This window comes from Prionailurus bengalensis, chromosome E1 (assembly GCF_016509475.1).
Source record: "Prionailurus bengalensis isolate Pbe53 chromosome E1, Fcat_Pben_1.1_paternal_pri, whole genome shotgun sequence".
Classification (NCBI taxonomy): domain Eukaryota; kingdom Metazoa; phylum Chordata; class Mammalia; order Carnivora; family Felidae; genus Prionailurus; species Prionailurus bengalensis.
Genome location: NC_057347.1, coordinates 9579322 through 9591698, shown reverse-complemented (window position 1 = coordinate 9591698; position 12377 = coordinate 9579322). Strand labels below are relative to the sequence as shown.

Here is a 12377-nt window from a genome sequence, read left to right as displayed (position 1 = left end):
CTGTTCCGTTTCTATACATCAATAATGAAGCAGAAGAGAAAATAAGAAAACAATCCCATTTACAATTGTACCAAAAATAGTAAGATACCTAAGAATAAATCTAACCAAAGAGGTCAAAGATCTGTACTCTGAAATCTATAACATAATGATAAAAGATATTCAAGACAAAACAAAGAAACGGAAAGACATTCCATGCTCATGGATTGGAAGGACATATATTGTTAAAATGTCTACACTACCCAAAGCAATCTACCCATTCAATGCATTCTCTATCAAAATACACAAAATTCACAGAACTAGAATAAACAATCCTAAAATTTGTATGGGACCACCAAAGACCCCAAATAGGCAAAGCAGTCTTGAAAAAGAAAAGCAAAGCTGGAGGCATCACAATTTCAGACTCCAAGTTATACAACAAAGTTCTAGCAATCGAAACAGTATGGTACTGGCACAAAAACAGACACATAGATCAACAGAACAGAACAGAAAACCGAGAAATAAACCCACAACTATATGGTCAACTAATCTTTAACAAGGCAGGAAAGAATACCAAAGGGGGAGAAAGAGAGTCTCTTCAACAAATGATGTCGGGAAAACTGAACAGCAACACGCAAAACAATGAAACTGGACCACTCTCTTACACCATACACAAAAATACATTCAAAATGGATTAAAGATCTAAATGTAAGACCTGAAACCATAAAAATCCTACAAATGAGCACAGGCAGTAATTTCTCTGACACGGGCCGTAGCAACTTTTTTCTAAATAGATCCCCTGAGGCAAGGGAAACAAAAGCAAAAATAGACTATTGGGACTACAACAAAATAAAAAGCTTCTGCACGGCAAAGGAAACAATCAACAAAACTAAAAGGTAGCCTATGGAATGGGAGAAGATATCTGCAAATGACATGGCTGAGAAAGGGTTAGTATCCAAAATATATTAAGAACTTATAAAACTCAACACCCAAAAAAAAATCCGATTTAAAAATGAGCAAAAGACATGAACAGACATTTCCCCAAAGACATCCAGGCAGCCAAGAGATGCATGAAAAGATGCTCGTATCACTCACCATCAGGGACACGCAAATCAAAACCACAATGAAAGATCACCTCACACCTGTCAGAATGACTAAAAGCAAAAACGCAAAAACCAACAAGTGCTGGCGAGGATGTGAACAAAAAGGAATCCTCGTGCACTGCTGGTGGGAATGCACACTGGTGCGGCCACTGTGGAAAACAGTCTGAGGGTTCCTCAAAAAGTGAAAAGTAGAACTAACCTACAACTCAGCAATCCCACAACTGGGTATTTACCCAAAGAATACAAAAACACTAATTCAAAGGTATACATGCACTCCTATGTTTATAGCAGCATTATTGACAACAGCCAAGATACAGAAGCAGCCCAAGTGTCCATCCACTGATGAATGGATAAAGATGGCATACCACATCTGAATATTATTCAAACAAGAGAGTATTATTCAGCCGTAAAAAAGAATGAAATCACACCATCTGCAACAATATGAATGGAGCCAGAGTATAATGCTAAGTGAAAGAGAGAAAGATAAAATACAATACAATTTCACTCATCTGTGGAATTTAAGAAACAAAGCCAACTAGCAAAAGGAAAGAGAGAGAGAGAGAGAGAGAGAGAGAGAGAAACCAAGAAACAGACTCTTAGCTATAGAGGACACACTGAAGGTTACCAGAGGAGAGCTGGGTGGGGAGATGGGTGAAATATATGATGGGGATTAAGGAGGACCTGGTGATTAAAATAAAAACTTAAAAAAATTATTAAAGGCCAGAATTTCAGAGTATTTCTAGATCCTGGATACCAGGGGTCCCTCCTGCTCTACCCGAGCATTGAAAAAGAATCCCAAACAAAATTATGGCCTGTTCAATCTCGCCCACTCACTGGGTTCTGGTGGCGGTGGCAGAGGCGGTGGGGGCTCCTCAGTGGCGGCAGCGGCCGCAGCACTGGCAGCCGCGGCTTCGTTGGTCATGGACCTGGTGATCCGGCCCTTTCTGCGGCCCTGACTGTTGGCGGTCTTTCGCCCCCGGGGTGTGGCCTGCTCTCTCTCCTCCGTTTCTTCGGTTGCACCTTCTGTCTTGTCCTTTTCCTTGGTATTTTCTCTGGAAGCAAAAGGAAATGAAAATTTTGTGTGATTTAGAAGAATGCGTATATCTAAGGAGGTTGCAGCTTTGAGGTTTTTTTTAATACAATTTAAATACAATTACCCAATTTCTCAGTTACTCAAAATAAAATTTATGAAAAATGTTGCCATACCCCAATTTTGAAGAGTTCTGACTAGCTCAAATTAAGATATTTCACAAAGGTCTATTTTATTCATTAATGGGCTTAAAATTCAAATGCATTTCAAATCACCTATTACGTATGACAGCACTCTGAGGAAAATGGATGCAGAAAAGCCCTAGAGCTGCAGTCCAGAGTCCGGATTTCTTGCCTTTGCTCCAAGGTAAGTTTTCCCCTCTGTGAAATGGAGAGGCTGACACGGAGGCCCTTTCCGTAGTAATGATGAAGGACCATAAGGCCAGCTGAGGGCCAAGCACAAGCTAGCACCACCCCCTTCCAAAGTGGGATATGCGCAGTATTCCTCAGGAGCTCCTGGTGGCCCCAAAACAGGAAAGGACAAAAAACCAAACACTTAAACTGGTTAAGAGACTTCACCAGTTTACAAGAAAAAGGCAATCCCAACAATAGCCTAAAGTCTAGGCACTCCCTGTGGGTCTTAATGTTAATGCTTTGCTAGAGGGAACAATCTCAGCTTGACAATAGCTAGGCATCCAATAATCTGTGAGTCTTTAGCATATGAAAATCCCTTTAGGAAGTCCCTCCAGACTTTATCTCCCCCCCCCCCACAACCCATTCCATAAAGCAGTCACCCCCACACTTATAGCATAGTCCTTCTGCCCTCAGGTCCTGTCCCCGTGCTTTTAACAAAATCACCTTTTTGCACCAAAAGATATCTTCAAGAATTCTTGGTTGTCAGCTCCGAACCCCCACCATCAGCCCAAAATCCCATCCGTAATAATCTACCATACCGTGTCATTAAACCCGGCTCAATATTGTTAACCATCTGCAATACTAATTACGTGCAAACGGGGCAGTATGGCCCAGTGGTTGGGAGAACGGTCTGGAGCCAGGCTGTCAGGGTTGGTACCAGAGCTGTGTGATCTACTTGCCATGTGATGACCTTGAGAAGCTACCTCACCTCCACGGGCCTCAGTTTTTCTCAGCTATAAGTCAGGATGATAAACAGTATGTTCCATAGAGCTATTTTAACGATCAAAGGAGTTCATTCGTATCAAATGTTCAGAATAGTGCCTGGAACACAGTAAACTATGTGTGTGTGCTATTATTAAGGATAAACCTCCCTCCAGCACTTAGGAAAAACTAAACAATCGATCAACCAATCAATCAATAAATGGTCATTACTACTACTAGCAACAGTACTACATGCAGTACTGGAAGGACTATTCTCTGTACGGTGTACCTCGCAGGGCTGTTAGATTTAAAAACAAAGTCCTTAAAGAACATTTTTGCAAACGTGGACAGGTGGCGATACTCAAAGACTCAACTACTTTTGCTTAATGGAAGGTGTTGATTTTCAAATTTTATCTACTTCAAGCAAAGATCTGTTGTAGCTTACCAAGTTACCACTTTCCCCCCAAAATAAAATAATTCTTCAAGAATTTTTCCCCTTCAGTCCCAAACTGCCCTTGAAGTTGCCATGTAGCCCTCTCTCTTCACTTCTTTATTCCCTTACCAATCTGGCTATTTAAGCCTCCTCTTAAAGTTGTTTTGTCAAAAGTCACCAATGGCGCTGGGGGTAGGGGTGGGGGTGGGGGTGGGGAGAGCGGAGTCACCAAGGACTTACAAATTGCAAATCCAATGACTTTTCTCAATTCTTGTCACGTTAATCATCCTGCTACAACTGACCCTACGGGCAATTCTCTTTATATCCTTCTCAGCTGAGCTTTTAGGACTTCATGCTTTCCCAACATCCCTGCTGCTGTTCTGGCTCTCTTTCCTCTCTTCCTCTTGATTTCCCAAGGCTCGCCCTGGCCTTAAATCTCTGTGAGGTTGCCCCATTCTCATCTATTCCACTGGGACAACTCCCAGTCTGTATCTTCAGACTCACACCTCACATCTCCTAAAGCTCCTAAGATCCAGACTTGTCTTCCCAAGTATCTGCTGGAATTCCCAACACCCCCGGATTCTTCAACAATACAAGCTCGACACATCGAAAAACGTGGCCGTAACCACTCTGCTTCCAATCATGATCATATTCATTCACATTTACAGAACTGACATCGTCTTTAGCTCCTCCCCTCTTTCGGTACTTCCTATACGTGACCTCATGCCAAGGTTTGGTTAGTACATCTCGGTAACAGCTTTCCCATTCATTCCACCATCTCCATTTCTACTACCACTTTCCGTATCAGTGCCTTGGTACCCCAAACCACTCTTCCCTGACCTACATCTCCAAACCATTCATTCTTTGCCTCTTGTGGGTCAACATTCTAGCAGAATAGCTTTGGCAAGAAACCATTCCATCCGTTCAAACCGCTACCTACTCCCAAACAACTCCTAACACAGCCTCCTGAACAAAGTCTATTTTAGCTTCACTAAGGCTGTACATAATGTAACCCCAATCCACCTTCCACTTTTCCTTCTTCAGCCATCCTGTGTCCCAGTCTAATGAAACCATTATCTGCCATTTCTCATAGCAGCACATCAATTCATGCTATTCCCTGTATTCTTTCCACATTAACCACTAGCTCCTGCAGAAAGTCCTCTAAACTATCCAGACGGAAGTAACCCTGACCTCTTCTCAATCTCCCAACATCCTTTACTGGCTCTGCTCATTTCTTAAACGGTACTTGCACCTACCTTCCCTAGTTTTCCCCTACTAGATCAAAAACTACTTGAGAATGGTATACATCTTACGTATTTTTGCATCCTCTATAAGAGCTAGCTCACATCACTAATAAATGAATGCTTGTTAATAGAGATTTTAAGAAAAAAGTAAAAACCAAGATATGGCCATTCCATATGAGAACCACTGACCACGTGGGAGTGTAAATGTTTTACCTCAACAACTAACAAAACCAAATTTAAGGTCGTCTTCCTAAAGTGCCAAAATCAGAATGGCAATGGCATGAGCATCCACCTCTTTAGCAACCATACTAAGTGATGTGGGCTGCAGTTGTCACAAAACCAGGTAAACCTTCGGTATTTCCAAGAGGGTTACAGAAGTAATACGACAGATATTAAAAAGGAACTAAACTACTAAACTAAAACTACTGATACATGCAACAACCTGCATGGATCCCAAAGTCATTACGCTAAGTAAAAGAAGCCGTGCACAGAAGACCACATACTGCATAACTCCATTTATACGAAATTCTAGAAAAGGCAAACAGATTAGTAGTTGCCAGAGGCTGGGAATGGTGGGGGTGGTGTGGGGAGGGGGGGGGCCCTAGTGCAAAGGAGCATGTGGGAGCTTTTGGGAGTGATGGGAACATTCTACATCACAGTATCACAGTTGGGGCCACAGTTACACCAGTGCATACATCTGTCAAAATATATCCACGTATACACTTAAAATTGGTGAATTTTATTCTGTGTAAATAATGCCTCAATCAAGCTGATCCTTGGTGGAAAAACAGCCAACTGAGCTGCTCAGCCCCCCACCGTCCCCCATCGCACCCCACCCCACCCCACTATGTACACAAAGGTATCAACAGTAGCTGTCTCCAAGTGGCAGACCCACAGGTTAATCTTCTTAATATTCTCCCCTCTTTTCCTAACTTTCGATAATGAACAGGAATTACTTTTTTTTTTTTAATTTTTTTTTTCAATGTTTATTTATTTTTGGGACAGAGAGAGACAGAGCATGAACGGGGGAGGGGCAGAGAGAGAGGGAGACACAGAATCGGAAACAAGCTCCAGGCTCTGAGCCATCAGCCCAGAGCCCGACGCGGGGCTCGAACTCACGGACCGCGAGATCGTGACCTGGCTGAAGTCGGACGCTTAACCGACTGCGCCACCCAGGCGCCCCAGGAATTACTTTTATAACCAGGAAAACAGCAACAGAACCACTAGCAAACCAGGAACTCTACTTTATATGATAAATAAAACCAATAAAGCTGGAATGTAAGGTATTAATAGAAAAGAAAACCATCTACCAGCATTCTTACATTAATGTAAACTATCAAAGGTACACACAAAAAGATCCAAGTCAAGGATTAAATTACATTCAGTAGATCTCAGTGATGAGTATATATTATTATAGTCTATCCCTTCTGGAAAGTAACATCTCATGTCTGGCAATTAAGTCCATTAAGCCAAAAGTTCTATTTACCAGAACATCCCGTTCCTTCATTATGTCAAATAATAACTATAGATGGTCAAAGCACGTACCCCATTCATTCTTTTATCTAAAATTGTACGCCTTTGATAGATTTCATAGATTATTTAGAAATAAGAATAATAGGGGCGCCTGGGTGGCTCAGTCGGTGAAGCATCTGACTTCAGCTCAGGTCATGATCTCACGGTTTGTGAGTTCGAGCCCCACATCGAGCTCTGTGCTGACAGCTCAGAGCCTGGAGCCTGCTTCCGATTCTCTCTCTCTCTCTCTCTCTCTCTCTCTCTCTCTCTCTCTGCCCCTCCCCCACTTGTGCTCTGTCTCTCTCTCAAAATTAAATAAAATGTAAAAAAAAAAAAAAAAAAGAAATAATAATATCTAATCATTTAACTCACTTAGAGTCCTCCTTGTCATCTTTCTCTTCTTCGTCTTTCTTTTCCTCTTCTTTTTTTTCTGTTTTTTCTGCTTTATCTTCTTCTTTTTCTTCTACTTTTTCTTCTTGTGAGGGTCGGGCAATTTGCTGCTGGAATGAACCACTATTTGTCAGATTCAAAGGTAAAAGAAACAGCTCCTCAAACTGTGATGACAAATTACAATAAATATCTTTGCAAAAAATTTAATTGACAACTCACTTATTAGTCACTTACAATGTGATTAGGGGTAGTGTATTAAGAATCAGCCTAACACTCTTTTTAGCACATACTCATGTTCCCACTGTCTGGACCCATCAGAGAGGTGAAAGTGTTAAGATTCCACTTAGAAACCTGAAATCTGAGGTTGGTTCTCTCTTTCTGTAACTCCTACATCTCATCTGTCACTCAAACATTTCAATTCTACCTTATAATCTGATAACGTGAAATTTACCAACCCGTTCCCCTTCGTATTAGATACCTAATACGCTTCCAACTTTTTCATCGCCATGGATGATATTCTAAGAAACATCTTTATGCTTTTATTCTTCTGCGTGAACATTCACTTAATGAATAGTAGATGGCTATGGTCATCATCAAGCCTAAAGTTATTTGAAAACACACTAAGGATATAGTAAAGTGAAAAGAAGTAAAACACTCAAATATCTCTAAACTGTAATTACAACTCTGTAATTGTAAATATGTATATGAACAAAGACTACAAGAGAAAAAGATTACGGAACCTTTTATCTTTGCTAAAATTGTGACTCCAAAAGAAAAGGTGAAATTAAGTTTGTGTTAGTATTATTTTTATTTAATGTAGAAATAAAGACCGTCTATCGTAAGTGGGACTGAACTGCCACGTGACATTACAGCGCACAGCCCCTGCCCCGGCTGTACCTCTTCCAATCCTCCTCCCTTTCCTACACTGGTTGCTGCTCTGAATTCACCTAAACACACCCAGCATTACATGTCTTTGCCTGGAACACCCTTCCCACCCCTCCTCGCCTACTAAACTCCTACACAGCTTCTGAAATTCAGTTCAAAATGCTACATCTCCTGTGAGGCTTTTCTTGATTTCCACAAGAAGCTCCGGGCCCCATCTCCCTACCTTCCACCCTGCATGGTTTCCATTTGCTCGCAGCACTTACCACAGGGTGCCGTGTAACTGGTTATCAGGGTCTATCTCACTGTGCTACAGTCTCAAGGACAAGGACCCAATCTTAATCATCTAAGTATCCTCAGTTCCTAGGAGGCATCTTGACCAAAGAGGTGTCTACATGTGCTGGGTATAGCAAAAAACAAGTTCCCTTATTCTGGTTGTTTGGAAAGTGTTTGCCCTCCTACCTCAATCTTTCATTCTGATCCAGGCCAAAGTCAATGCTGCCTCCTAATAACTGCCTGTCCTCTTACCTGTTCCTGTCACCAGACAACATGAAGTACTCATTAATTTGAGGTAAAATTTTCCTTAACTCTCAATAGCATCTCAAAGTCCTTTACCTACTCACCAAACCTGGCTTTTTTCTTAAGATAACCAAGACCTTGCTGACCTCTCCAAAAGAGGTCCGAAATTATGCCTTCCTCAAATCCATGGCAAAAAGAAGAATCTGTATCCTTGCTCCCAAATGCCACTTCCAGAACATTGGTGAACTCTGGTATTTCAAAAATTGCTTCCTTTTTCAAATTTCAGAAATCTACCTATGATGCCTTTTGTTTCTTTTGGTGTTATGGGCTGACTTCTCAAATATTCCCAAGGACAAATAAATGATTTTATCACATGGCTCATTATGCCTTGCCATTATTCTTCCGACTTCAAAATGCCTAACAATGCCTTTTCTAGCAACAAAATATCCTACAACTGAAATACTTTCGGGCCACCTGGGTGAGTCAGTCAGTTAAGTTTCCATCATACCCAACTTTTTATTTTTTTATTTTTTTATTCTCAACTTTTTGTACTTGCCTAAAACGGTCTAACCATTGTCTATCTAACAATTTAGTCAGAAATGCTCCCAACTTCAAAAATTACTACATTTACATAAGTATATGCTTGCTCAATACCTTTGGGGACTAAAAACATGCTGACATATTTAAAGAGGAAGATGTTGCCAGAAGGAAGGAAGAGAACAAATTCTTGTGAAAGGTAATCAAGTATTTGGAAATGAATGCAGTTTCCAAACAATGACTTGCTTTATTGTAGGTCACAAGCAGGTACCACAGTAATTCTAGCTGCACAGTGACAGACTTATTTAGATGGGAGTTTATGCTGGAAAGTAAGAAGAAATTCTTAGTTCTAACAAAAATGTTACACATAGAATCAAATTACTGCCTGGCATGTTATTTATAAATCTAGACCCCAAATAGTAACACTTGATGAGTGGCTTTTGGCTTCTAATCTTTGATAAGTATTCACTGCTTCAACTAAAATTTATGAAGAACCACACTCGCTCCCATCATGGGATGCCAGGAAGTTGAACGGTGAAACGGTTTAAGCAGTAGCTAACGGATTTTTGAGTTAAGACTTTTGCCAATAATAATCTCTGAACACAAGTCTAACAAAAATACGATTATCTGTCTCGTTTCTCTAGGATTCTAAGATTAAACTCGTTTTCAGACTAAATAATATGCAAGGTTCCATACAGTGATAGCAGGTTAAAAATCAAACCTCGCACACTTGGAATCTCCCAGTCAATAATACTTCCTTTAGGTAAGAGGTTTGGGGGGGGGGGGGGGGTAGGAAAAGCAACCAAGTAAAAACTGAAAGAATCAGGCATCAACTTCAACAGAAATCTACAGAGTCTTGAAATAAATTTGCCCTAAGCGCTCTGGGATTACCTACAGTAATTCCTACTGATTCAAACTTGATTGGATAATAGAGCAGTAAAGTGATTCTCAAATTAGTTGGATCCCTGTTACCTACCAAGGTAAAATCAAGACACCGCAATTTAAAAATTCTTAACTTGTAACTAGATTCTTTTTTTAAAAAAAGAAGTCTTTCTCAACTTTGTTCTATACAGCAAATTATATACATTCCCAACCCAGATCTGTTTCCTAAACTCCAGACTTCTGCATCTAACTGCCCACCTCACACCTCCACTTAGACATCTAATACGTACCTGAAATTCGGCATGTCCTAATTCTTCCCCCCAAATCTGCCACTCCTTCAGTGAGGCCTATGCAGTAAATGGCAACCCCACAAGCCAAATCTTGGGCTACCTTTGATAACTGTCCTCAAATCCCCACGATCAATCCACCAGCAAAACCTGTTTACCTCACCTTCAAAAATACATCCAGAAATTGACCAGTTCTCCCTACCTCCCTCACTAGAGTCTAGTCCAAGCCACTGGCAGGATTAATATAACCTCCTGGCTGGTCTCCCTGCTTCTGCCCCAGCCTCCCTTACAATCTAGTCTCAACAGAGCAGCCGGAATGATCCTGCCACTACTAGAATCTGATACTAGTCTTCTGCTCAAAAGTCCAATGCCTCCTCCTCCTTTCTTTGATACCAGCTGTAATGTCATCCATTTCTACAAACACGAGCCCTTAAACTAACGCCACCTAATTTTGGAAACCTGTCCATCTATTCTGACACAAACAGAATGAAGTACACAAGCAATAAAGAAACAGAAATAAGATTCTTCTGGTCTGAGATGGTGCTATGTTTCCATCATTCAACACTCTCCTCTCCCAAATTCCCAGTGAAACAACCAGAAAAATATAAAACTAGAAGAAAAATCTTCACGGTAATAACCCAAAAGGGAGGGAAAAGACTGATGGAAAGGCTGACCAACCCCAAACTGGGCCTAGCTGGGGTCAAGGTGAGGGCGCATATGGACAATTTCAGTTCTGTAAATGCGTTCTGGGACACACTAGAGGTGTGAGCACACAGAACAAGAATGTGCAGAGAAAACGCTATTATGGCTGGAACTTAACAAGCATAAGTGTGCCACGGACAGCAGTGAGATGGCGTCCCAGGTAACTTTAGGATGGAAAACAAATGCTTCAGGGTAACAGAGACATTCTCGTCACACAGAATTTCCTACTAGAGCTTTCTCCTCTATCAACAGAAGCAACAGACTGCTAACGCTGCAAAGGTAACATAGGATAAATATCAAATTATCCCCTTACATTCTCTGGGATTGAAAAATTGACACAATTTATAAGAAATATGAAATACATAACTTCTAACAATTCAATTCAAATTACAAACAATCGTTGATAAGAAGGAACAAAGCTATTGTTTAAAATTTGTAGCTGGAGGGAGCCTGGGTGGCTCAGTCAGTCAAGCATCTGACTTCGGCTCAGGTCATGATCTCGCGGTTCGTGAGTTCAAGCCCCGCGTCGGGCGCTGTGCTGACGGCTCGGAGCTCGGAGCCCGGAGCCCGGAGCCCGCTTTGGATTCTGTGTCTCTCTTGTTAAAAATTTGTAGCTGAAACTTGTTTACAATGCAGATGGGCTCTAGCATCTCTAGCTAATTTGTTTGATTCCACTTTCTCTGTGGGAAGCCCTGGTGCCTTTTAGCAGAACAGCATGTCCCGCCTCAATGCCAACATTGAGTTTGCTCCCCGTCAGGTAGCGACTCTTGGTGGAGCCCCACGACCGTCCCTCTCTCTGCGTCCACAGTACCAGCCGCATCAGCGTACAGGGCCACTCTTTCCTCCCTTTCGATCCTCATCGCCCATTTCTCTGTTCCCCTTCATAAGCAAATCTTACAGACGGGGCACACCTGCACGCTGCCACCTGCTCACCTCCCACACTCCCTTCCCCTCCCTACCGTCTTATTTCCGGCCCCCTCACCAACCCACTGAAAATGCACACTTAGGACACCTCAGCTCACTCAACCTCTGGCAGCGTTTCACGCAGTCGACTCGTGAAACACTCCCTGTACTTTTACTGACCAAGAAATACTGTTCCCGAAGGATATGTAATCACATCCTGTCCTGCGAGGTAGTGGTATTCTGTAGGAAACAATGACCAGAAAACACAACAGGTTATGGCTACGGATAATGAGAGAACCGTGTCAATCTGTATCTGGTAAGCAGGGTGGCTAAGGAAAGAAAGGGTGGCTGTGTGGGGAAACCGGGAGAGCTTTAGGAACACTAATCAGCAGTCAGCGGCTGTCGTGCGAGATGAAACTGGGTGCGGAGAGCAAGGGCGAGGGCGACCACACGGTCCCAGCAGCCACGCTGGTAACGCACACGTGAGCTGTGACAGCTGCTGATCCGTTATTTTGGAGAAAAGTTTCTGAAGGACTGAATTCCAACTGTGAAAACGTACGCTGCGCTGTATTAAAAACTATCTTTTAAGATCAAGTGCTTTTTAACGTAAACTATCTAAACTCCAGAAATGAAGTTAATCTGAAACAAAGTCAGGTCCCCGGTATGCCAGTAAACTATCTTCTCCGCTAATTACCACACTCTATTTCTCCGTCCTTCTCCCATATTCTACCTGCCCCCTTCACAGACAAAAGGACTGAGAAAAATGGTATTATTAAATGAGGTGTCATGGGGCCCATATTCACATTATCACTGTTACCACTGACAGGCACAATTTAGATCATATAGAAGTATAAAATCTTTT

General features: G+C 41.9%; 1 protein-coding gene across 26 annotated transcripts in view; it reads right to left on the bottom strand.

The window, feature by feature from the left end:
* Positions 1 to 12377, bottom strand: part of NCOR1 (nuclear receptor corepressor 1) — a 156959-nt gene that overhangs the window by 69287 nt on the left and 75295 nt on the right. For 16 of the 26 annotated variants that reach the window (XM_043583202.1, XM_043583205.1, XM_043583211.1 and 13 more), the window contains 2 exons: positions 6786 to 6913; positions 1914 to 2131 (listed from right to left, as the gene is read on the bottom strand). In XM_043583202.1, coding sequence (XP_043439137.1) covers positions 1914 to 2131; positions 6786 to 6913 — 346 coding nt within the window. The remainder of the gene's footprint in view (positions 1 to 1913; positions 2132 to 6785; positions 6914 to 12377) is intronic. The other 10 variants (XM_043583204.1, XM_043583206.1, XM_043583212.1 and 7 more) reach the window with 1 other exon arrangement.